At 36.8% G+C, this 27,818-nt stretch overlaps 1 protein-coding gene across 10 annotated transcripts in view; it reads right to left on the reverse strand.

The window, feature by feature from the left end:
- TASP1 (taspase 1) overlaps positions 1 to 27,434 on the reverse strand; it is a 250,470-nt gene extending 223,036 nt beyond the window's left edge. For 6 of the 10 annotated variants that reach the window (XM_019752062.3, XM_088789266.1, XM_019752061.3 and 3 more), the window contains exons 1-4: positions 27,354 to 27,434; positions 18,317 to 18,535; positions 15,252 to 15,319; positions 12,058 to 12,126 (exon numbers count right to left, since the gene is read on the reverse strand). In XM_019752062.3, coding sequence (XP_019607621.1) covers positions 12,058 to 12,126; positions 15,252 to 15,319; positions 18,317 to 18,461 — 282 coding nt within the window. In that variant the 5' untranslated portion in view covers positions 18,462 to 18,535; positions 27,354 to 27,434. The other 4 variants (XM_074318355.2, XM_074318352.2, XM_088789265.1 and 1 more) reach the window with 4 other exon arrangements.
- Positions 27,435 to 27,818: the final 384 nt, after the last annotated feature.

Consider the following 27,818-nt stretch of genomic DNA (forward strand, 5'->3'; position numbering starts at 1 on the left):
AAAATGTGAGAGAATCACTGGTAAAAGGACATACAAAGCTTTCCCAGTAATAATCACAGATGCAGCCACAAATATTATACGCAAATCAATGTTTTTTCTTAGTATGTTTTTCATTAAGAAGTAGTGGAATCAAAATAAATGATATTGGAAGCTAAATGTCCTTTAGGAGGTTAGCAAGACAAAGTTTGCAAATGAGTGCAATATGCTTGTACTTATAGTCATTTCCGGTATGTTCTTCACTACAAACACTAAAAGTAATATTTTTCTCCTGGGACTAAAAGTAAATAAAGGAACAATTTGGTTCAGTCTTAGTTGGGTCACAGAGTATTTTCATCTGCTTTAGCTCCAGATCAAAACTCTCTGGACTGATAGATACACTTTGGTTCTGGTTCAAATTGCTTTAATGGGAAATTTTCTGTCAAGTCTTCAGTTTGAAGTTCATTTTTAAAATAATTAGTTAATACTGAAGTCCAATTCCAATTTGTAAAAATTAAATCACAACTCATTCCAGTTTTACTCTTACTTTTGGTAGAAACCCATTGCAATAATGTGCAACCTCTAGAACATTAAATTAATGTCAATTAAACCATTAATTCACTTTCTCAGCCCTTCCAACAAGACGAAAATTGGCATCTCTATCCAAGCCTTATTTTCAGCTGTACCTTGAACTGAAATATAGTCTTAGTCTCTTATACTCAAAAGGGGCAGCTGTCACTCTGCCCTGGCAGACTGCAGCCCTGCGAGACGGTATGCTCCATGAGACCAGTTCTCATTTTTTTCAAAAGAAATTAGAAATCCCGACTTTTTGAGTCTCCTGATTTTTAAATATTGGCAAGAAATTCCAATTTTTAAGATCTTGTCTATAGGCCAATCAGCACACATCTGTAAACTGTCTTCAGTAACCTCTGGCCTATGTCACTGTGCAAAGGTTAATAAGGTCTCAAGCTTCTCCAAATGCAAAATCTGAGCTTTGGAAAGTCTTCAGTTTTCCACATAATACAGATCTAATTTGACACAACTGCCAGTCCTGTAGCGGGCCAGCCGCCACGAGTCGAACGGTTCCTGACAAGGGGAGTGGGAATGAAAAAAGGCACTCACACTTTGATGATGGTGATCGCGGACCCCAGTGTTCCTGGAGACCCTGAGTTTATTCTGTCCCCAGAATTTATACCTTCTGTGGACGTGCAGTTTAACAAGTACAAAAATGCATTACCTAGTTAACAGTGAATCTTTAACTTTAACACAGGAGACACAAAATTTACTGAAACTCCCAAATGTAATTATCTTATCAATAGCTCTGATAGGCATCAGCCTTCTGTTCTGGGAACTGGCCACTCCCACCACATTCCTGAGCAGCATGCAAGCACTCTGCAGATGTAGGCAGAGACAATTGCTTCAGTGGGAGGAAATAGGTTAAGTATAAACTGAGCCATTCTGTTAAGGCTTTAAAGTTAACTGCAACCATGGCTCCCCACACAGTCCTAACAAAGCATGATTTTACTCTCATGCTTAGCTGAATATTTAAAATATTGAATATTCTTACCTCTTGCTACTTAAAGAAGAAATACAATGATAAATATATAAGTAAGCCATTTAAACTGCGCTGTAGTCTAACTACTATGTGTCAATACACCTTTACTAAGAGGTTAGTAGTCACACATGCCATATATCTTCTGATTATGACCATTAGAATTTATAACGCTTTTTTTGCCTCTCCAAAACGAGTCTGATGAACTTCTTATCCGGAAACCACAGGATAATGATGAAATTTCATGGTATTTTTCTCAAGAAATACCTTGATCACCATTAGTATAGACAACTTCACCTACAACTTTACACAATGAACTGCAATTATCAAGATGTTAAGAGAAAAAACGGTATTCTCTTTGGAGCTGGTAGTTTGAAGCAAAATAAATCAAATCAAATAAATAAAAAATACCCCACATACAAAACTTACATAGTTACATAGGAGGGGGAATATAAATGTTCAAATAACATGGAAAAAGCTGACAAAGAAATAATCAGGTAAAATAATTAAAGGATAATGAGAATCTAACTATAAATTAGATAATAGATCCCATACAGTTTTTGTAACAGTTGGCTCTTATGTTCTCAGTGTGAACATTAGTGATTTCAAGATCAAGGCAACAGGCACATGAAATTAAACAAGTGTTAAATTTTAAAGGAATTATGACATCCAGATGGATATTTACAGGAAGAAAAAATTTTGAGTAAACTAGTATCCTGCCTATGAACCACATCACAAGTAGCTTCCCCAGGTCTTGCCCATCCATCTTCCCCCCAACCTGCCCATTCGTCATTGCTTTTCACCTCTTTTAGGATACAGGAGATGGGCTTAATGGGTCAAAATTAACCAATCATTCTGCCCTTTGTCCAATTCTGAATAAAATACTCAATGAAAAGGAAGTGAAACTACAATTTTTTTTTTTTTACTATTAAATTTCATTGAACTGTTTACCCTTGTTTCCCATGGTTCGCTAGTTGGAGAATGTGGACAATAATAGAGATCTACAGCATGAAAATCACAAGATTATGGATTCCTCTAATGTTTGGTACAATACTGACTTAAAAAGCAGAATTTTCACAACTGGAGCTAACTGAAGGGCACGGTATCTGTTATCATGGGACTACAGAAAACAAGGTCAGAAAGAAGCTAGACAGATCATCCAATTTAAATATCCAGTTTATAAGCAGTAGTTAACTACACCTTAAAAGATCTCCAGGGAAAGTTATGTTTGTGTGATATGAGCATGCTGTGTCCAAAAGTACAAGAAACATGCAGCTCCCACATAGCAGAGGGCAATTTACCATTATTAATATTCTTAGTTAATGCTTGTTTACAGAATCATTTTCAGGTGACTGAAAATAAAAACCAGAAAACCTATTGTTATCCATGTGTTGAAAATAAAAGGAAAATAATGGTGCTGCCTGTTCTTAGAGTCGTTCTCTAAAACAGGGTCATGAAAGCATATTTTCACCCAAGTACAAGCCAATTATCAACATTTAAGACATGTTTTACTGAGATACATTCCACATTTCCCCAAAAATAAGACCTAGCCGGACAATCAACTCTAATGAGTCTTTTGGAGCAAAAATTAATATAAGACCCAGTCTTATAAGACCAGGTATGATGTGATATGACATAATACAATATAATATAATACAATGTAATATAAATATAAGACTCAGTCTTATATTTTTTTGCTCCAAAAGATGCACTAGAGCTGATTGTCCAGCTAGGTCTTATTTTCAGGGAAACACAGTACTACTGTTTATGTTTAGGTTTTTAGCCAATTAATATATTACTAAAGAATGAAAAGCTTAAGAATTACTGGACTTTAACCAATAATTTTCAGCAGAGTTAGCCAGTAACATTTCTACTAGGCCCAAATGAAGTATCTTTCATTCATTAATACAGGACCACAGGGCATACTTAGACATCAGAGGCTCAATTATCTCAAAAGAGTTCCTCTAGGGAAGCAAAAAACTTTCCATTTTCATTCTGTAACTGCTTCTTAATGATAAAGTATTCTTTCTTTTTTTGGCATTCTCCCTTTTCTCTCTACCTCAGGACATATTTACAGATGCACTGGCTGCTTTACAGACATGCTAAAAGTTCTTGCTGTGGTTGATCAAAGTTGGAATGCCTGAGGAAATTACTCAACTTAGACAGTCCAGAATTATATCTAGCCAAATCGTTACAGTGCTCTACTTTAAACATGTGTTAAAGTAATATTTTAACTATCCTGGAAGTAAGTTGAGAGAACATTTGTTTGCATCACACTTTGTGAACACTTGAATCAAATACAGTATGTTGAATACCTAGTTTTAGTATCTGTGACAGCTCATTTTTAAACTGTTCAATTACACAAAAGAAAACATGTATGTTAACAAAAAAACTCTCACACACAACAGTATATGTATTAGGCACTAAGACTTTTTATGATCTTCTTGAAGCATCCAAGTTCTTCTGGAAATGTCAGAACAAATGTAACAAATATTGGTATTTGTTTATTATAGCATTTGATGATCTGACATACACTAGTCTGTCAAAAAATGGAACCACATTTTCCTCAAATTTTATTATTTAAAAATTTTAATAAAAAAGCACTTCACATCTGTCCTTATATCCTTTCTATTATTAATCTGACTAATTTGCAAATAAACATATAAGTAAGCAGAAAAATGACATCACAGCAGTTTATTTTCATGTTGTTTTTTTTTAATTGAAGGCCACAGAATTTCAGTACAAAGAATTACTTGTCAAATATAACACACATCTCTAAAATATTGGCTTCAATAGACTTGCACATCTGAAATAGTTTAGACTTTATTTTAGTTGGATTCTTTACGATGTCCAGGAAGAGGTTAGCACACACGGTACCTGAAATTGTCCTTTCCACATGAGCTACAATAGAAAAGACAAATGTAGCTGTTTCTCTAGTAAAGCCAAATTTGGCATCCACCTATACATCCCTTCAACCTAAATAATTACATCTTTTAACCATGCTGACAATAATACAAAAATATCACTCAAAAAAAATCCTAACAGACCATGGAATTATCATAACTTAAACCATCCTTCTAGCAAATGTGAGGTGAGGACATGGTTAGAACTGGGGGGTGGGGGCGTACTACTAACTTATAAGTAGTAACTTACAACTATGCCTTTTTTTTTTAAAAGATGTCCAACTCTCTAGAATATGTTAACATCTGCACATACGCCAAAAGAGGAAAGCATACGCTCTTCACTCTGAATATTCTGAGAAGCCTAATAAGTGTTACAGTGTTGATGCCGTGTGTCACGGTATATGCATGTCATGACTGTGTCAGTAAATGGGTATACACCATGCAGGAGGCTGGACGCTGAGTGAGACCGACTGCCAGTAAAAACTCCTTAGCAGTGGGAATGGGCAAAGAACTTTGGTCAACTGGGATATCTATGATTCAATTTTAAGCTGTTTGCTGTTATAGTGAGATGTAATCCTTCATTATTCTAACACTTAGGTAAAGCCTGCTACCCACATAAAAATTAGATGACAGAAAGAGAAAATGAATGAAAAAAATAATAATAAAATAAGCACTATTTTGTTCTGCTTTGGGGCAGGATCTAGGATATGATCTTGATGGGACTCCTAAAAATTATGTAACTTAAATTTCTTCCTCATTCCCTTCCAAATTCTATACAGAGGCCTGGGTTTGAGAGATGGATAAAAATTTTAAATCAAAATGAGTCTTTCAGATTGACCTTTATAATATCAGCCTGTAATTTTGCTGAACACAGAAAACTCTTCTTAGCCTAGGTCCCTCATTACCAAAAGCAAAAAACCAAAAAAAAAAAAAAAACTGTAGATGTTAGATTATAAAATCAATGCCCCAAGTGATACAGATCCAAACACACACACACACACACACACACACACACACACACACACACACACAATATGATTCAACAGTCACAACATTATAAATCCAAGGGCCAATGAATCTAGTAACTGTATTAATGTAGGACAAGATGACGTTTCACACTCAATCCAAAAGTCTAAATTGCTTCCACAGAGCCGAAACACAGGATTACCACCAAGTCCACCACACTACAAAATGTAGCTTAAGTAGTTCAAAACTGAATTCCAAAACATAATATATTCTCGGAGTGTAACAACTCCCTGAGCAAAATAAGGGCTCACATATAAAGCCACACGCTCCTCAGGAACTGCTAAGTCTGATCTTGGACCATATCTTCTAACAGATTCAGCCAAGATGAATATATCTGAAAAGGTCCACACAGCTCATCAAGAAATGGCTAGAAAAGGGTGAAATTTTTTTCATATTATCACCAGTACAAAGGAAAATGTAACAAGCTCTGTACTTAAAGTTTTTGACCTCCTCGAAAACTAATAAACAGTTCTGATGCAATGTAAAATTAATCTAGAATGTGATCATTGATTCGGTTTGTTTTTAGCCTAAAAAAATTGAAAGGAAAAAAAAAATCACTGCTTTTCTGCTAGGGAGATACTTTGTGCAATTAATTTCTAGGGTCTCAGAAAAATAACAGATGTACCTAATGTGTAAACACAAACAGTAAGTTACAAGTTGCCCCTTAGTACTAAAGGCAAGAACCAGCATCAGTACTCAAAAAAGTGTTTTAAAAAAAGCGTAACTTACTTTTACTGTCCCAGGCTAACTGGGCTCTGTCTGGTGCGTCTTTGTCTGCACATGGCCACCCACAGCCTGTCTTCTAATTAAATCAATGCTCTAGCAGCAGAACAAGCAAACAAGTTGCCTCCCATCTGCGTACAGCTCTTCAGGACACATTTCCCTTGGTCAGAAGGTGGAAATTCTTGGGAGAGGTGATTTTCTCTGCCTCTTCACAAGAAGAACATGGATACTTGGCTGGATGCAACTCCATGAAGTGTAACTGTGTGTATACACCTCAAAAAATAAAACAAAAAATGCAGAGAAACATAAAGACTCTATAAACAGCTGGAATACACAGAAATACTGAAGCACCACTGGAAATACTGCTAAACAGACAGGCAAAATAGGGTCTTTGACTAAAACAATCAATGATACCAAACTGGAAAAAAAAAGTAAAGAGAGTATCTAAAGTCAAAACTCATATTTCATGCAATGAAAACATTTTAAGTACTACAAAGGAAAAAAGGTAAAACTCCTTGCTTCACATACATACAAATATTACAGAGAATAAAAGATATTATCAATAGAAGAGAAAAATGAGACTTACAAAGGTAGTTGGTCTAATCAGACTCATCAGTCACATTACAGCTAATGGGCCGTATGTGTGAGTGTATGTGAGCTAAATACATCGAGCCCTCTTTCCAATGTGTTCATCCCTATGGGAAAGGGAAGGAGAGGAGAAAACAAGAAACTACTGAAATACTCAGCTTCCCTCTGCTTATGAAAAGATGATTTCTGCAAAAGAAAAAAAATATGCAGAAAACAGAGATGCTTACTTAATTTCTTAACCTCCCAAATAAACAGAAATGACTATAAAGAAGATGCCCCTACTTTTTTGCAATAAAAACTGAAAACTGAAGTGGGAGTAGGGAGCAGGGTGTGGTTAAGCATCTATTCACAAAGTAACCCACAAACACACTTGCTAACAGGTTTGGTGAGAGAAAGGGGGTTACTATCAGCCCTTCCAATGTTTCCTTCCAACCTAGATATGCCCATATGCCAGAAGCAAGCCACATCATCTCCACGACCACTAAGCATTCCAAAAAGTAACAGGCCTTAGGTGCTCTCTCTCTCCCTCTAAGGCACACAACATAATTCCAGCCAGAAGCATATAGCCAAAGGAAGGGGGTATGGCTTAATCCTGCAGCTGCAGAGGCTTGTGGTCCACCAACAAATGACTACTCAACAGTGATGACATTCTGGAGATTCTTGCTTTATAGAAATGCATGCAGAGCTGGCTTTGGGTATAAGAGGATGCAGAGACACAGATAAATGTGCAACAATACTATAAATAATAATGCAAATACCTTCTTTTTTCCTCTCATACCCCAAACTATCAGCCATCTGGATAATAAGTTACTTCTTAAAGGATTTTCCTAGAGTTTATAAGCAAGCATTATATTGGATTGTATAGAGACCCAAAGACAATGGACTGTTTTGAGCAGACAGATATAAAAACTTGTGGCCCAGTAGAATTTGTTCTTTAAATAAAGCACTTGGACAAAAAACTAGTTTCAACCATGAAGTACCATTTCCCCAGCATAGGGAGCCTTGAAGGTTGAGTCAAGTCAACAAAAGAGCAGCAGGGTTCACTTAGAATAACATAAATTCAACAAAACATTTTTAACAAAGGAGCGTGTGCAATTTGTCTTTCACTATATGAAACGTAAAAGCTATACCTATCACTATTTTTAATGCAAAGTATTCTACCCACCAAAATAACCAGTGTTCAAAATGAGTTAACCAAAATATCTCAAAGGCTATATCAACATACTTAAAATCTCAGCCAGATTCATCAGTTTCTCACAAAAGACTACAAGTAACCCGTGAAAAGTTGGTCATTCATATTTCATCTATTATTCCTCATTAGAACTCTTTCACCAGGCCTTAGTACTTTTGTAGAAAAAGACTGATGTGCAAAGGAAGCTTCAGTAGGTATTTTATGAGTGTGAGTTCATTTTCTATCAGAATCTCTAAAACACTTTCTACTTTAGCAGAGGTATCACAACTCACCCAGGGCTACATCTAATTTCCTCAAAGAAGAAATTCACATCAGAAGCTATACCATGTGACTGGTATACCATGTGAAAGTGCAAATTTATGGTCTCAAATTTAAAATATAGTCACTACCTGAAACAAAACTATTTCAAAACCAGACATGAAAACAACTATCTTCCAAATGCATAGCCCTAGATATGAAGATCAAATTGTTTCACAATATGTATCTTCTGTGCTGTGAGTTGCACTATTCAATGGATAGAAGTCACTTTCCCATCAGTTATAAGGATAATCTAAAAAAAGCTATAAATAGCTAAATGAAACAATGGGACCAAATCAATTTAACAGTAAATTATTAAAACATGATCTATAAACTGACCTTTCCATTTCTTTCCCCACATTTTGAAGATAAACAAAATATACTTTGGTGTCACATCATTTTCATTTCCACTCTACAGGACACCTTTCCTACGGATCTGGGCACCTTCCCTCCCAAAACCCTGAAGGGAGAAGCTAGTCCGTTTAATAGACAGGAACTTAAGCCCTTGTCCCCGCCTCCTTTATTTAAATGAAGGAAACACCCACTCCGTTACCCAGAAGTGGTAGTCTTAGGAAAACATCACTTGTCTGTACTGGTAGACAAGATAAATGAAAACACACAAGGTAATCTGTTTCCAAGAAAAGCTCAACAATGATGTGTCTAGGTGGCCTGTACAAGTATCTAGGCCACCTAACACATCACTTTTTATCATATATCATATATATTACAAACTTTCTTTCCTTTCACCTTGTCTTTTCTTTCTCTATGGTACAAAGTTCAGATCAGTGTACTTTTCACTATTTGGATAAGTGTAAAGTCTTATATTTTTCTAAAATACAAAGCCAGATACTCCTTATAATCAATAAGGACCATTAAACCATTTCAGTCATTTTAATTCAGTTTGTAAAGTGTTCAAGGAATTCAAATCTATTTTCGTTATCTGCCTAAGTAATAACAAAAGAGGCAAGTTTTAAAAATACAGTTTTGTTTTAGTCAAGAAGTATATCACAAAGTCAAAAAGAAAAGCTATGATGATTATCCATATCTACTCAATAATTAGTACAAGACTCACAGACTGACTTAGGACTCTACTGAATAGATTGATCAATACTAAAGATAAGTAGTTACTCTCAAACATAACAGTATAAATCAGACTCTCTCTGGGACTTTTCAGTAGGCTAAAAGGACTTAATATTATTGTTTATATTTCTCAAAGTACGGAAAATATTAGACTCTGACTTTCATGTATCTTCCCATTAGCCCAAACTATGACAATACCTCTTCAACTGAACTCTATTTGAAGATCTCCAGTGACTAATCACAATTATACAAGGTAACTGAAACTGCAGGGGGCAATATAAGCATGACTGCCAACTTAATTCTTAAGATTCAGGAACATTCTTCCAGTTAGTGTAGACTTAGCCTTTATAAAAACTACGAACATATAGTATTTCAATCAAAGATTCCACATAAAAATGAATTTTGAAAGATAATTTATTGAAATTCTTCCTCCAAATTTAATAATTAAAGGGGGCAAAGTATGCTAACCTCATTCAGGCCAGTATTCTATGCTACCATTATCCATATAACAATCAAAACTAACAGAACATGTTTGTTTAGGGAAAAAAACCCTTCATATCCACACTCCTAAAAAACACAGGTCATCATTCAAAATTATAAAGCTCACTTATTCATGTGAAACACATTATTCCAAAATGTATTTTAAATAATATTTAAGTTTATACTATTTATAAATAAGTAAACTTTTTCTAAAAGTAGGATACATCACTTGAGAAAAATGTAATTAAATAGTCAACATAAGTATGACTTGAGAAAATTAAAGTTATTCTAAAATGTGAAGGAAAAAGGAAAACTTTATTCAATTTTGAATTCACAGTTGCCATTATAGTATATCCCCCAGCTATTCATTAGCCTTCTTTCCCCAGACCCACAGTAATTCCATGCACTGGTAATCTCAGGACACCATCTTCTGCATAAAGGAGAGTAATTTGCAATTAGAAACTGAATTAAGTTAGATGAAACTTCCCTTGTGTATGTGTTTTGAGAAAAGGTAAGATTTGGTGGTAAGCATACATCAATCTTTCTTGCACAACTTTTCTCCTTTTACCCACAATAAATAATTAACCTTTCTTTGACATTCTTAAACTTGTCATTAACAGTTACCATAAATATTCATCTCAAGTATATCATGTCCAAAGCACCTCATAATAGTAATAATTGCTAAGAGTTATGAGGTGTTTACTATGTGCCACACACTGTTCTAAGTGATCGCCATGGTAACTCAGCTAATCTTCACAACTCGACAAAGTAGGAATTATTATCCCATGTTATAATGGGAAAACTGAGTCAAGGAGAGGCTGTGAGGTGCCCAGAGACACATGGCTAATGACTGGTAGAACTGGTATAAGAAGTATCACTAGTACTTGCTTCGGTAGCACATATACTAAAATTAGAAGTATCACTCACAATAGGAGGGGACCACATATCCCCAAATCGGATGCTTCTGGGACCAAACTACAATAGAACTGGTGTCCACCATAAATGTTCACCTTCCTTGACTACACCAGGACCAAGCTGAAAGTGTTAACAGAGAGTTAAAATCTACTAAGCATGATCAAAAGTGCAGCTCCACAATTAAGCAAGAGAATATTCAGAAAACACGGCTAAGACTTTCGGTAAACTCCTGGGCAATTTTCACAGGGAAAACAAGGTCTGGCGTGACAGGATAGGTGCCCGAATAACGTGTTTCCCCGAAAATAAGACCTACACGGACAATCAGCTCTAATGCCTCTTTTGGAGCAAAAATTAATATGACCCAGTATATTATCATATATCATATCATATCATATCACACCCGGTCTTATATTATAGTAAAATAAGACCAGGTCTTATATTAATTTTTGCTCCAAAAGATGCTGATTAGAGCTGATTGTCCAGGTAGGTCTTATTTTCGGGGAAACAGGGTATGAGAGCCTAAACACAAGAGCCACAATCCACTCAACTTGGGAAGATCTATTCTATCACCTCCTTCCTCAAACTCATCTGTTTTACCTTCCTGTCTTATTTGATTGCCCTAGTAATCTTCTCAACCAAAAAATTATGTGTTCATTACAATCCTCTAAGCTGACTTACACAAATCTAGCTTCTCTAAATTTGAGCAGCAGAAGTCGGTCTTCTGAAGGCTTCAATATCCCCTAGATAAACTCATCCTCAAGGTTTCATATTAAGAGAACTGAGAGACCCTCACTCTGGTATACAAAGAATTCCACCCAACTTGAGAAGCTCCCCACTGAATTCCTCAATGTCTGCAGTTAACTGAAGACCTACCTAAAATCACACTTCACAGAGCATAGCTTCAGGATATATACTGAACTGTTTGGTTGGTGAGGAAACTTCTCCTCCCATATTAGACGCTTCTAAACAGTTGAATTTTTTTGTTTTCTGAACATATATTACTTTTGGGGGGAGTTAACTTCAGGAATTTTCCTACTGAAAATATGGAGAATATTTAAGTATCCAATCACCAGCAACTTTTATATACATGAATCTCACAAAACCAAGGGAAAAGGAATTTAATCAACTTTTTTATATTAGTCAGAAAAGTCCTCAGTGAAATCAACCTAATAATAATGGCACAGGCCTCTCACAACTTTGTTAATATTGTTGGGAAACACTGGTCATGTAATTGATGGTTGACTAACTCAACAGTTTCAAGTCATTTAAGAATAACAAACATAAACTCACAAATATTTTAAGTAAAACAGAGAGAAAAGAAATACCTCAAGTTCCACCAGAGCTGCAGTCACTGCATCTGTCGCAAGAGCACCAGCCTGTAGCTTTTCAATTGCCTACGAAACCAAGGGGAAACATTATCCATTGTAAAACAACAACTTCTCAAACATACCCAGAAACTTTCCAAAGGCTTAAAAAAGTGTAGGAGCTATATAGGGTTAATAAAAATTGATCACTAGGGGCCGGCCCGGTGGCTCAGGCGGTTAGAGATCCATGCTCCTAACTCCGAAGGCTACCGGTTCGATTCCCACATGGGCCAGTGGGCTCTCAACCACAAGGTTGCCAGTTCAATTCCTCGAGTCCCGCAAGGGATGGTGGGCTCTGCCCCCTGCAACTAAGATTGAACACGGCACCTTGAACTGAGCTGCCGCTGAGCTCCCGGATGGCTCAGTTGGTTGGAGCGTGTCCTCTCAACCACAAGGTTGCCGGTTCGACTCCCACAAGGGATGGTGGGCTGTGCCCCCTGCAACTAGCAACGGCAACTGGACTTGGAGCTGAGCTGCGCCCTCCACAACTAAGACTGAAAGAACAACAACTTGAAGCTGAACAGAACCCTCCACAACTAAGATTGAAAGGACAACAATTTGACCATTGTTCCCCAATAAAGTCCTGTTCCTCTTCCCCAATAAAATCTTTAAAAAAAAAAAAATATTTCCTTTAAAAAAAAAAAAATTGATCACTAGTTCAATTCAACACTTCAAGATATATTCTACTTAGATTCAAAATAAGCATGTATTTATATTCAGGATAATTTATGAATTGATTCAAAATGTTTACCTTTCACAGTCATTTTGACTGTGGGGAAGAGCCAGAAGTCGCACAGTGCCAGATTTGGTCAATAAGGTGGATGAGGACACACCACAATGTTTTTATTTGACAGAAATTGCTGTGCCAGAAACCATGTGTGACAAAGAGCCTTTCCATTGTGATCACAAAATACGGGGAATGCTGCTGCCAAGTGCCATCCAACAGAAAGGCAGGGGTCTTCGATACAGAAGCAGCATATCGAACCTTAATAACAGTGTGTGACAAATTTCAACTTTTCGGTTCAGTCTGTCGGGTATGAGCTACAGTCGAGAGAAGGTGTATTTTAAAGTGTGCCGTAAATCATCATGACAACAATCCATGTCACACATTGTTTCTGGTATACAGCAATTTCTGTCAAATAAAAACATTACAGTGTGTCCTCATCTACCTTATTCACCAGATCTGGCACCGTGTGACTTCTGGCTCTTCCCCAAAGTCAAAATGATTCAGGATATCGAGGCAGCAATGACAGCGCAACTAACGACACTCATGAAAGGGGCAGCTGGATGGCTCAGTTGGTTAGAGCACAAGCTCTGAACAACATGCCTGCTGGTTCGATTCCCACATGGGCCAGTGAGCTCCGCCCTCTAGTACATTGAAGGACAACGACTTGGAGCTGATGGGCCCTGGAGAAGCACACTGTTCCCCAATATTCCTCAATAAAATAAAATAAAAGACACTCACGAAAGAGGACTTCCAAAACTGCTTCAGAAAGTGGCAAGAACAATGGGATAAGTATGTTTGAAGCGAGGGGGAGTATTTTGAGGGGGATTAATGGCAATACGTCTTTTACTATAATATTTTTTTTTAATTTAAACATTCACCATATTGTTTGATCACACCTCGTAGCTCACTTATTATTTGAATTAAGACAATGAAAAAAATATAGCCACTAAATGCAAAATGCAAGGAATTTAGTAAGAAAAGGGGCTTCATTCATCACAGGACAATTCAAATAGCCACGGAAATTATATGAATTCCGTTTGGTTTAAATATGCTGACAATTCATATTTTATATAGATAACTGAAGCTCAGACTAAGCTAATCATTTCTCTTCCCACTGTTAGTACTCATCCCAACCCTAACTATAAAACCCAGTGACTTCCAGTCACAGAGGCATTTCACAATCCTTAGATGGAAATATACATTTGACAAAAGCATTTTTGATACTATCATGTATTTTATAGTGAGATAAACAAATCATATTCTTTGGTAGCATAACTATAGAGAGTAAAGGTCTATGAAATCACTTTGTTTCATGGGTATAAATTAATACAGGAAAAAAAGAGAAGGAAGATTGATTTCTAATGAACTATTAAAGCTCCAATTTAATCAACAAAGAGAAAGCTGAAAAACTGAGAATTGTATTAAACTTTTAAGAAGTTCATTCATTGTATAAAATTGAGGAAGCTGATTATATACTCCAAATGTATTAGGTTTCTAGGACTACCTTAGTTCTACATAAGTACAACTTATTTCTTTTCAGATAATGAAAAGATTTCACACTTTGAAAAATAAGACAAAAAATATAAAATAGCTTAGAGAACTTTTTAGCTTTATTTTAAATTAAAAAAAACACAATAAAATCCCTATAACAAAATATTATTTATTTATGGGATTTCATTCATAAGAAAAAAGCTTAGATCTCTAATAAAGTATAATCTTTCTTTAAAATGGTATGTAAATATAAATCAAGTGCTGAAAAACTGATATTTACTTGATTCACAATATCCTATTAACATTCTATTTGCATAAAAAGTAATGAAAGGTTTGCCTACAAGAGCATATAGTCAGGATCAAAATAAAAACAAATAATATTTCTTCTGAGTCCATTCCTGGCTCTACAATAAATATTCAACAATTAAGCAAAACCTCAAAAACCAAAGAGAAAACAAAGCACAACTAAGTACAAGGACAAAGCTAACTCAGCAATGACAATGTATTTCTATGATACAAACTTTGTGATGAAAAACAGAAGGAAAACATACAGGATAAGCTCCCTAAAAAAAGCATCCATTTTCATTTGTTAGTACTTTTTTCTTCCCTTCATAGACACACTGGCTGCTTCTGAGCTGTTTCCCTACTCCTCCTATACAGCTCAAAGTCTTTGCAAAAATTAAAAAATATATGATTATGTGCCAATAATTCCAAAAACACAGACTTTAATCTGGGAAAGGAAGGGAAAGATCTAAGCATGATTTGGAGAATGAAAAAACACAAAACAAAATAAAGACCTGACAAATACGAGCAAAAATATTTTATGGCCCAAACCAAAGATTATCTAATAAATCAAACCTTAAAATTTTGAAATTCAAGGTAAATCTGCTTTATGGTCAAAACTGAAATATTTCTATCATATACATTCCCTTCATACCTTCTGACAAGCTCGTTTGCATACATGTTTATATTCCTTGGCTTTGGATTCAGAATGATAACCTGCACCTGTAGTGGAACAAACCAACCAATTGTTAGTATTCATTAAAATATCAGAGTCCTTGCTTATATTATATAAATGGTTCATACAAACTGATGCTTTCCTAGTGACAGTAAAACTATTGTCTCAACTATATGGAGTTTTAAAAATCTAACAGTTTCTTTTGTCATCATAAAAGCCTTTTTAATACCATGCCTTATCTACTTTTTCAAAAGCTGTTTTCCTGGGAGAGGCACTAGAAATAGCTCATATCCCCAAACAGGATTTACCAAGGTCACCTTTCCTCCTTCTGTAAAACCTCTCTCCAAAATCAGAAGTTCTTTGGTCTGGAGCTGATAACCCAGGCAGTGTCAGGGACAGTTCCTCTCTGTTGATCTTTACAAAGCACCTGCCATTCGGGAATCCAGAATTCTCAAGAGTAACTTTAGAAAACTAGGTAGTTTCTAAATAACATTTGAAGTTGAGGGATGTTACATCCTGCCTGTCCACAACCACCACCAATAATACCAGCACTCCTGTCCAAACCTTTATACATCCTCTCACCTCCTGGAATGTAAGTTCAGGGTATCTCTGAAACCTCAGTGATGGCATATTCACGACTGCCTATTAGAAATTCTGGCAGTCCGTGTCTTTTGATCAAAACCCAGCAACTTCCTCAAAAGAAAGGCTCTGAAATTTGTTTCCCTAAAAGGATTAATACTTGCTTAGTGATGGGTTTGAGAATAATCTAAATAAGAAAGAAACCAAGAGACCTTAAACTGCTAATCAAAGTTCTGACCCCTCCTCCCCACAAGGCTCCATAGAGGTACAACAAAAGGAAGGTTAAGAACTATATCTCTAATCCTCATGGCTCCTCGTGTGAAGCTGAAGACTGCACAAACGTAACCCTCCTTTCCTCAAGTCAGAGAAAGAACTGGCCATGAAGCTACGGTTAAGTGACCCAAGAGAGCAGAAAAGATACCCAAGCAACAGAATCCCTAATACACCCAAATTCTAAGCCTGTTTCTCAGGACTTCACAGAACCTGCTCCAATATATTTAATAGGCCTGTCTTCATGGCTCTCTACTAAGGTGATCTCAGGTCTGCTGTCTTAGACCTCAGGGCCCCAGGCTTTCCACAGTGTTTCCCAAAGATGGCGACACTATTGCCAAAGAGATAACTTTAGTGTATAGATGATAGCATTAACATATAAATCCTTCTGTTTTAGAATATGGAAAAAGTCTCAGTAGGGCCCCAGTACATCTTTAATACCTGGTTAACACTTGCTAATTCCTCTATTTAACAAAGGAGAGGTAGGTTAGGATCCAAGTCACTGACATGCAACAGGATCTAGGTGAAATTTAATTACACCGTTTGTTTGACTGGTCTAAAGTTATTTTCTCTTCATGCAAATGACACTGAAATTCTATTTCAGTAAAGATAAGTTTCATCTTTAAAATTTTAAGATGAAAAAGTGTTTTTTAACATTAGGTAAACCGTATAGGTAGTATACTGATGTAAGAAAAATCAAGAATCTACTATTCAAATGACTAAAATTTGGGCAACTCTTTTCTAGTACTAAAAGAAAAACCTGAAATCTCTACACTGGATGAGAAATTGAAATTCTGTCCCTTAATTGTGCAAGATACGTAGTTCTGCATAATCAATCAGACTTTCTTAATTAAAAAGGGGCAGTCACTCTTAATCCACACAATTATGCCATAACCCAGATTTCCTCCAATTACTACTGGCCCCAGCAGCAATTTTATCTAGGAACCATTACCATCAAGTGTGTGTCTGAGAAAAGATGGATACTACTATGACAGGCATAGAAAGCAATGCTTTCCAACTAACTAAAAGCTCTATGTTCTTGCTTGTTATAAATGTCAGACCTTTCTTGTACGATTTTCAAATACTCATTCTGAGTAAAATAACTCACTGGGTACTATGAAAGTTTCACCTTCAACATAGTGTATTAGAAAGAACAATGGCCCGGGAGTCTGAAGGCAGGAGTTCTAGTCCCAGGTTTATTTCTATAAATTTACCTCATTTCTTTGTAAAATCATTTGAAAGAAAAGGAAATTGAACCTGGCTTTTTATTTCTTTTTTAGATTCTTCTGAATCAGATTCTGTAAGACTTTCCAAGTTGTCCAGTCTAAATACAGCCAAAGGTTAATAACCAGGAAGGACACCTATTTAACAAGGAGAAACAATTCCACTCCTCACCCCATATCAAAGCTAATCTTGCTCCTCTCTTCTCTGATTGAGGAAAATTAAAAGGAGAACCAGTCATCCTTCTTCCTTCACAGAGGTCATGAACTTTAGACTCTAAATGCAGACAAATAACAATGACTAAAGAAAAAAAGCCTCCTGAGCAAACCTGGGCAAAGGTATACTGCTCTGAAACCCAAGACCCTTCAATGATGGGGGACCCAAGAGTTGAACTTCACATTATCTGTCCTTGAGGTCCTCTGAAGTAGAGATTACAGACTGATGTATATTGCCAAGAACACTAGACTGGGACTTCAGGGCCCACTTAAGGGTTTCTCAACCTGGCTCTAGCATAAACTGCCCATGTGGCTCATGCCGCTCAATCTCTCTGGTGTTACGGTTCCTCATTTACAGTATTAAGAAGGCAAACTTGCTCTAAGACTGTGCAACTATACGATGGCCATAGTCAAAATGAGGTCAATAAAATTTTTTCAGCAGCATTATTTTTAAAACTACAACCCAGAGTTTAAGAAATTACTTTGTCTGATTTTAACAGTACCTAAATAGTATATCTATTACCTAGGGTAAAAGTAAATAATAGGGTAGTGGAGTGAAGAAGACATAGGAAGAAGTGTCATTATATAATAAGATCTTCCAAGTGGAGAGTTAGGGAAGGCTCTCACTACATTGAAGTCAATCTCTTTGGTTCCTCTCTGGTAGGTTGCCTCCTCCAGAGGTGAAATTCAATTCTTAGTGTACTTCAAGGCAAGGAAAAAAAAAACATTTTATCTCTGACTCATTCACTGGGAACTTACCTGCATGCACCAACACAAAGCCCCCTCTCTTCCCTTTATGAGACTGCTTGGTTTCCAGCTCTTTGGCTATTATTTTAACAGCCGAAACCTGAGATGATCTGCAAGGCAGCCCTTCTCCAGAACTCATCCCCTTCTCCATGGTCATTCTCCGAGATTACCATCTTCTATTGGGAAAAGAGCATACTTCCATCCAGTAGTAATTGCAGGTGAGAAATTACCCTAAAGGAAAACAGACATAGATGATATGCATTCCTTTCTACTAACACATGTAACTTATACAAATTGGTACAACGATAACTTTCGAAACACCTAATTTTAAAGTTATTTAACTGGGTAATACAAAGAATACAGCAAGGTGAGAATTTAAATCTCTCTGTCCACTTGACAGTACTTGCTTGAAGTCATACAAACAAAAGAACTGTTGTAAAAGACTTCACAATGAATCGAAAAATATTTTACCTTTCATTTTATCTACATTGAAAAAAACCTCAATATAACTTAAATATCACTTTCTATTCCCTCCAAACCAAATGCTAATAATCTCTGGGACATTCTAGAATCACAGGCAGTGTTGACAACATCACCAAGCCTTGACATAATGCCTACATTGTTTACTTTTTTTTCAGCTTTATTGAGATGCAATTGACATATAACATTGTGTAAGTTTAAGGTGTACAACATGATGACTTGATACATGTATACACTGCAAAATGATTACCACAATAAGGTTTGTTAACATCTCCATCACCTCACATAATTACAATTTTTTGTGTGTGGTGAGAACATTTAGGATCTATAGATTGCTGCTTAAAGAAACGAAACACATAGATTCACGCTGCTATGAAGAACCTCTTAAGGAAAAGTTTAATGTTCCACAGCTCAGCTGTAAAACACAAATGCTAACAAAGTTCTACGACTAAACCAAGAAATTAACACTTGTGCAAAAACTTGTTAATTGTCATGAAAACATTATTTTTGAGGTTCTCAACAGATAAATTATGAATTATAAAATTTAATAAATTACAAGCAACTTATATGACAAAGTTTCTAATTTTTCTCACAATCTTCTAGCAATCCTAGTTTAGTAACAATAACAATGGCAGAATACATTTCATATTAGGGAAAAATGGATCATTTAAAAATCGACACATAGATTTAAAGAAAATCCAAGATTAAGGTGGTTGGAACCACTTAACATCTAGATTCACACTGTTACATAAAAATCTGTACCTTATTCTAAATTGAGAAACGGGGAGGGGGACAAATCTTTCTTTTCCAATATAAAATATAAATGCTAACATAAAGAGTGACTTAGCTGCCTAATCCTAAAAAGCAGTGCTACTCAAAGTGTGGTCTGCATATGAGTGTTTGTTACCAGTCTGCAAGAAATTATTATTATATTAATACATGAATTGCTTTATATGCATGTTTTCAATAAACAATGTTTTTGTATTTTTTATATACAAAGTTTTTGTATTTTTCTATTTCATTTTTTTTGAAACAATTATATTTTTGAAACAATATTATCTAAATTTAACAAAAATTTTAGCTTTTATTATTTATCTTTCATTCACAGTTCCATATTTCAGTTGTGTTTGGGTTTTTTGTTTTGGGTTGTTTTTGCATTTTTACAAAAGAAACAGTCACCAATGGGTTGAAAATTTTTTTTAAGTTGGTCCTTTACACCAGAAATGGTCAGGGAAACACTGCAATATGGTATTTTAAGTTCCTTTAATTCCTGGTTTAAAAGAGTTTATTTAATTTTTATTACATAACATTTAATTTAAAAGACAAATGGTTTTGTGTGTGTATATATATATATATATGCTGTTGTATTAAAATGTTTACATGTATTCATAAATGCAAGAAAAAATTTTGATTACAAGAGTACAGAGCTGATTAAATAAACAGTGAATTAAAATGCCTGTTTTCTGTTTTTGTGTTGTGATCGTGCCTGTCTTTCTAAGGATGGGTTTTCTTCTGAAGACTTCACAAGGATCTGCCTCAATTATCTTTATTTGACTTCGGTTATTTCTGTAAGATAGGTTTCTATTTATCCATGTGTCAATTGAATTTAAATGATTACGGTTCATCTGTAATCAGCCTATACAGGCCATCATGTCTGACCCAGCCATGAAATGAGCTTGGGTCCACTAGTCCCCACAAAAACAGATTAAGTGAAAATTCAGGCTTTGGAAAATTAAAAGCCTCAGTTAAAATAAAAACACATCCAAGCAGTATGGGTTATTAAACTTCAAGCTACTCTGTCATCAGATACATTTTTTTGTAAATAAAAAATTAGAACATCTACATTTTATAATGAATAAAACTGGCTGTAATAAGCTTTTGAACATATAGGAGAGATTGTAAACATTGCTTCTCAAGCTTGTGTGAAAAAAATAAAATGTGAAAGATGAATTAATATGCTATTTCTTGAGCAACCTACCACCCCTCAGACACTATCTGGAATATATTTATTTTGCAAACCATGTCATCCCAATGAACTCCAGAAATGTTGGCCTCAACATTCTGCTGGACTAGGACAAGAACTCAAGCAGACAGGCCATCCAATGTACAACTCTGGCCTCCAACTCACAGTGGTTACTGGAATGTTTTTAATTCAATTAGAAATCAAGCAACTTTTTCCAACATCAGTTTTTGTTTAACTCAGAACCCATTAAAGGTCTGACCTACCTAATAAATAAAGAGCTCCAACAAATGACTAAAAAAAGACAAAAAAGGGCTAATGGGCACATCCCAGTTCACAGAAAAATTACGTAACAGTTTAAACAGATCAAAAGATGCTAAAACTCACTCAAAAGAAAGATGCAAACTAAAACTACACTCAAATGCCATTTTTTAACTTGGACTGGCAAACATCAAAAAGTAAGATAACATCCATGTTTTGAGGGTATAGAGAAACAGGATTTCTCATACATTAGTAGTATTAGCATAAATTAATACAACTCAACAAGGGTCATTTGGCAAAATCAAACAAAATTACAAATGCACACTGAAGGACTATCTGCAATAGGAATGACACGAACCAACCATATGTCTTGATGGGAAGGGTTAAAAATAAAAGCAGGCACTGGAGGGGAATATGAGAATGTTCTTGATATATAAATATGGAATGACCAATCTTGAAGATATTTTGGTAAATAAAAAGGGCATGGTACAAAAATATATGCAATTCCGTATTTTGAGGGAGGGGAGAAAAAAAGAATACAGCTAAATGTATGTGCAAAGTCCAAATCTAGAAGAATATACCCAAAAATAGTCTAATAGTGGTCACCAGTAGATTTGGATGACTGATGGACAAAGATGGGATAGAAATTTCACTGTTCAACGTCACATACCTTTCAATTTTGGACAATCTGAGTATGTTCCTGATTTAAAATTTTGTATTTATTTATGGGAATACAAGGTACTAGCTAAGTCCAAGTTCCAAAACAGGACAAGCCTATGAAATCCTACTTAAAAACTGCAGTAAGAGGGGAAATGCCATATTCTGAAATTTCTCAACACTCTACCTACCTAGGAAAGGAATAAACAAAAACATGGCCAATCAACAATACTGGCCCAAGAGCTCTTTTTTGTTTTTGTTTTTCTGCGTCTTGAACTTCTGGGGCCACACAAACTATAGGTAAAAATTTTAAATAAATAAATAAATAAATCACAGCATTTGATCTCTACAGTTAAGACTGAAGAGTAAACAATAAATCATGATCATAGATTAACACCCAATATCCCTGTGATGCTTTTATCACATCTGGAGTCATTATCACAAATCACTATTTGAAACTGATGAAGCATACTTACATAAATACATGCACAAGAAAAATGTCTAACGCTTCAGCTAAGCTTTGAGATAAAACTCAACACAAAAGGTTCCCATTTTGCAATTTCCTACCAGTGATAATATTAAATTTTATTTTATTATTTCTAAGAAACACTGGCAACTTGTCCATTCTCTGCAACAGTTGCTTGAATGTTAAACATAAAGTTAGCATATGACCCAGCAATTCCACTCCATAGTATACATCCAAGAGAACTGAAAACATGTCCACACAAAAACTTGTACATGGATGTTTAGTGCAGAATTATTCGTAATAGTCAAAAAGTGGAAACAACTCAAATGTCCATGAACAAACTATGATTAAACAAAATATGCTTTATTCATACGATGAAACATTACTTAGCCATAAAAAGGAATGAAGTACTGATATATACTATGGCATGAATAGACCTTGAAAACAATGAAAGATATTAGGCCACATATTATATGCTTCCATTTATATAAAATGTCCATAGTAGGCAAATATAGAAAGACATGAAGTAGATTAGTGGTTGACTAGGGCTGGGAGGAAAGGGGAATCGGGGAGTGACTGCTAATGAGGGCAGGGTTTCTTCCGGGGGCAATAAAATGTTCTAAAATTGGTTGTGCTGATGGTTCCAAAATTTCAAATATATTAAATACCATCGACACTTTAAGTGGCTAAATTATATGATAAATGAATTATATCTTAATAAAACTGTTTTGGGGGGAAAAAAAACTTCTTGCTTCCCATAAATGGTATCTTTACCGATGGATGTATCTTTTCCAAGTCGCCAAACCTCATGGCCTTTTCTTAATCCTCTTCTTGCAACCTTTGAGTCCCTAGATCCCCTGCTCTCCTTGGCAAGCATGCCAATCTACCATCCTAGCTCCTCATGGCCCCTCCCAGCTTTGTCCTCTTAACATGAATCTCAGACAGTCTGTCCATGAGCATATTCTCAAATCTCTCCTTCAGCAATTTCATCCACTGCCAACCTTTCAAACTACCCTCTCAGTAAATTGGATGATTCCTAACTCTTCTGTCTCTTGAGCTCCAGCCACAAGCCTGGATCACTCGGCCTTGACCCTTCTCAGTTTTAGCCTACCCCAAACGAACTCATCTTTCCCCAGAAGTCTAGTTCTTTCCACACTACTCCTTATTTTTCTTCATCGCACCATCCTTTTGTAACTCACCTTAAAGTCATCTTAAAATGCACCCTGGTTCCAAATCCTATAGATTTCTCCCTCAAGCATTTAATTTCCTTTTCCCTTCTGTCTTGACCCTTGCTCGGCTCACATCTTTTGTAAACGTTACAAAAACAGTTTAGCTTTTCTCCCCAAGTCCAGGCTATCATAAAACATCCATCCACAAAAAGCTGCCAAAATAAATCCAATAAAGGACAACTCCAAACAAGACAAATAGCATGCCAAAAGACATGAGCAGACAATACATAAAAGACAAAATATAAACTGGTTATCCAATATTATGGAAAGACTATTCAAAGAAATACCAACAAAAATGAATCTAACTAGAACTGTAGCTGCCAATAAACTAATATAACCATTTTGAAAAAGAATTTGTCAGTATCAAGAGCCTTAAAATGTATAATTTGTATACCCAATGTTTCCAGAGATACACTATGCATGAACTAATCTATACAGACACAAGTAACCCTACCATGGTTACCACTAAGGAGAACTGGGAGACTGAGGGGCAAGGATGAAAGGGAAACTTAATTTTCTCCTAATAACCTTTTGTATTTCAACTTTTTTAAATGGCTACTGTCAACTAAAAGGAGAATGATTTAAGTTAGCCATCTCTGAGACTAAGATGAATATAAATTAACTTCATTATCAAGGCCAGAAGAGAAACTCAGAATAAAACATTGTTTTATTCTGGGACTTTCATGGCACTGATTTAAGGTCCATAATTTTCCCCATTCTCTCAAAGATTGTTTTATTTTCCTACTTCATGCGATGACACTATTTTCTTTTCTTTAAACCATTTAGAAAACTACATGCCCTGTTTGCCCCTGGTGTTGAAGTTTTTACTCTAGATTTACTTAGTCTTACAGAAGCAGCTGAAGGAGGGAGTTGTGGATTCCATCCATCTCACAGCAAAAGGGCTCTCAGAGAAATCCAGCCCTTAAGCAATAACAACTGATGAGTGAGAAGGTGTTCTGTTGCTTTTAACATCATGACACTGAAAGTTTAATGCTTCATTAAATGAGCTCTAAAACATACTTATTTCATCTTTGACCCAGGAATTACACTTCTGAAAACACTTTCTACCGAAATAACTTTAAATACAGAAAATGTTTTATGCCTTTAATGCTGTGTTTAACACAGGATAATTTAAAAAAACAAAAATCAGGGAGTGAGCTAAATGTACAACATAACTAAATACTTAAGATAACAATAACCTACATATATATTGTCAATTGGTTTTCGACAAGAGTGCCAAAGCCACTCAATTGGGAAAGAACAGGCTTTTCAACAAATAGTGCTGGGAGAACTGGATACCACATGCAGAACAAAAAGAATTTGGATGCCCACCTCTCATCATATACAAAAACCAACTCTACATATAGCAAGACCTAAATGTAAGAGCTAAAACTATGAAACTCTTAGAAAAAAACAGAGGTAAATCTTTATGGCCTTGAATTTGGCAATGGTTTTAGATATCACACCGAAAGCACAAGCAACCAAAAAAAAAAAAAAGATAAACTGAGCTTCATCAAAATTTTCATATTTTGTACTTCAAAGGACACCATCCAAGAAAGTGAAGAGATGCCACAAAATGGAGAAAATGCAAAAAAAATAAATAAATAAAAAATAAATGTGCAAACCCTATATCTGATAAGGGACTTACCAGACTACATAAAGAACTCACACAACTTTAAAATAAAAAAACTATTTAGAAAACGGGCAAAGGAATTGAACTGACATTTCTCTAAATATATGCAAAGGGCCGATAAGCACAGCAAAAAAATTCTTAATATCAGCCATCAGGGAAATGCAAATAAAAACCACAGTGAGATGCCATTTCACAACCAATAGCATAGCTATAATCAAAAAGACAGACAATAAGTGTTAGCAAGGATATGGAGAAATCTCAACCTGATACCCTGCCCATGCCGGCCACTTTGGAAAACACACAGCATTTCCTCAAAAAGTTACCATATGACCCAGCAATTCCACTGTTAGGTCTATACCCAAAATAACTGAAAACATATGTCCACACAAAAATTTGTATTTGGATGTCTGTAGCAAAACTGTTCATAATAGTCAAAAAGTGGAAACAACCCATGGGACAGCCGGATGGCTCAGTTGGTTAGAGTGAGAGCTCTGAACAACAGGGTTGCCGGTTTGATTCCCACATGGGCCAGTGAGCTGCACCCTCCACAACTACATTGAAGACATGCTGAGCTGCCGGAGGGGCCGACGGATGGCTCAGCTGGTTAGAGCATGAGCTCTCAACAAGGTTGCCAGTTCAATTTCCGCATAGGATGGTGGGCTTCGCCCTGTGCAACTAAAGGTTGAAAATGGCAACCGGACTTGGAGCTGAGCTGCACCCTCCACAAATGGATTGAAGGACGATGACTTGGAGCTGATGGGCCCTGGAGAAACTGTTCCCCAATATAAAAAAAGAAAAAAGGAATTTGTTTAAAAAAAAAAAGTGGAAACAACCCAAATGTCCATCAACTGATGATGAATAAACAAAATGTGGCATATTCATATAATGAAATATTATTCTGCCATAAAAAGGAATGAAGTATTGATGAACCTTGAACACACTATGCTAAATGAAAGTCAGGCACAAAAGGGCACATATTATAGGATTCCATCTACATTCAGCGCCCAAAATAGGAAAATCCAGAGACACAGAAAGTAGGTTAGTGGTTGCCAGGGGTTGGGGAAGCAAAGGGGGGGCGGGAATCTAATGCGGAGCAACTATAATGGGTACAACGGTTCTTTTGGAGGTGATAAAAAAATGTTCTGGAATTAGTGACGATGGGTGCACAACTTTGTGAATATACTAAAAAAAACAAAAAACTAAAATTTACAATTTAAAAGGATGGACTTTGTGATATATGAATTGCATCTCAGGGGAAAAAAGATCTAGCCATATAATGGACGACACGTACAAAAATTATGCTTTTTAGTGACAGTCCTTCCTTGGTATGGAGGAGACTGATTCAGGAACTCCTCAGATACCAAAATCCAAGGATGCGCAAATCCCTTACAATGTAGTATTTTTTTCAAATATTTTCGATCGGCGGTTGGTTGACTCTGCACAAGGAAACCATGGCCAACTGTAATCATCCTTTATACACATACACTATGATAAGTAGATTAAGAATATGCTATAAAAATATAAAGAGATAAAAACGGTGGGTTGATGTAACCAGAGGTGATCTTTTTAAATATTTCTGCATTTCCCAGATATTCTTTAATAAGCATGCACTGCTTTTTAGAAGTAGGAGGGAAAGCTTTACTTAAAACAAAGAAGGAAATTATTAAACTTCCGAATGCATAAAAACTCATTAGCCTAGTAGTCAACGGTCTCAGTTGACATGATCCGCAAAATACCTTTCACTCCCCTCCCCTACAGAGAAGCCAGTCAAGTTGAACTCCCCCCTTCCGGAAACACGATGCCCTCTATTTGCAGGGTACCTCCAGCTCCAGTTTTCCACCCTCCTCTACAGCAGCTCCTCCTCCTCCTCCTCCACCTCGTCCAGAGCAATTAAATGCCAATGTGCTTTGAAGAGACTCTAACCAGGCCTCTATTACACACGGGGCTACTTTGGCCCCTACCGGCCACGCAGGAATAGGGCGCAACCCTCGGGTCTCAGCGAGCCTCAGACTCAGAGAAACCCGCAGCCCGAGATTGCAAAGTGGGTGAAGGGCAGCGAGGACTCCACCCCGCCCCTCACCACACACACACACACACACACACACACACACACTCCCTTCCCCGAAAGGGAATGAGGTCGCCAAGTTGGAGCCAAGGCTGGGAAACGGGCCGGCGCGGGCCCCACGCGCGACCGAGGGGACGAGGGACGTCCTGGGTCCGCTCCTTCAGCACCACACCAGATAAGGGGCATCACGCGCACCGCCCTCTCCCGGCCCGGGAGAGGACGTCCCAGCGAACGCACGGGCTCTGGACAGAGGAAGCCGAGCCGCACCGCAGACAGCGTGAGAAAGAGGGACACTCACCCGCGTCAGCCCCGAGCCCTTACAGCACCGGAAGTAGTCACCGGCCCGTTGCCAGGGTGAGGAAGCGGGTGTGACGTCCGCCCTTCCCATTGGTGTTGAGCATAACCACGTGGCCGGAAGCATACGCTCACGAGCTCTGTGACTCCACCTTCTGCTTCAGAGCATTTCACCTGGCCGCGGAGGTGCCCGGCCCCACCTGGAGCCGCGTTCTGAGCCGTGCAGGCGCCATTGCCAGTCTTTCCTCACCCCGCCCCTCAGCGAGCCGGCAGGATGCGACTGTCTAATCCGAGAGGTTGGCTAGCTAGCGATGTGACAGGAAACGAAATTCAAGTAGCCACTATTTATTGAGGTGTCACTTAAGAGCTTAATTTTATTCAATCCTTCCGGGCCCCTTACACAGCAGGAAAAACGGGGGTTCTCCCTGGATTGCATGTGGGAGGTGGGGGCCTGCCTTGCCCTGAGGAG

This window comes from Rhinolophus sinicus, chromosome 13 (assembly GCF_057876585.1).
Source record: "Rhinolophus sinicus isolate RSI-liver-muscle chromosome 13, RSI-T2T, whole genome shotgun sequence".
NCBI lineage: Eukaryota > Metazoa > Chordata > Mammalia > Chiroptera > Rhinolophidae > Rhinolophus > Rhinolophus sinicus.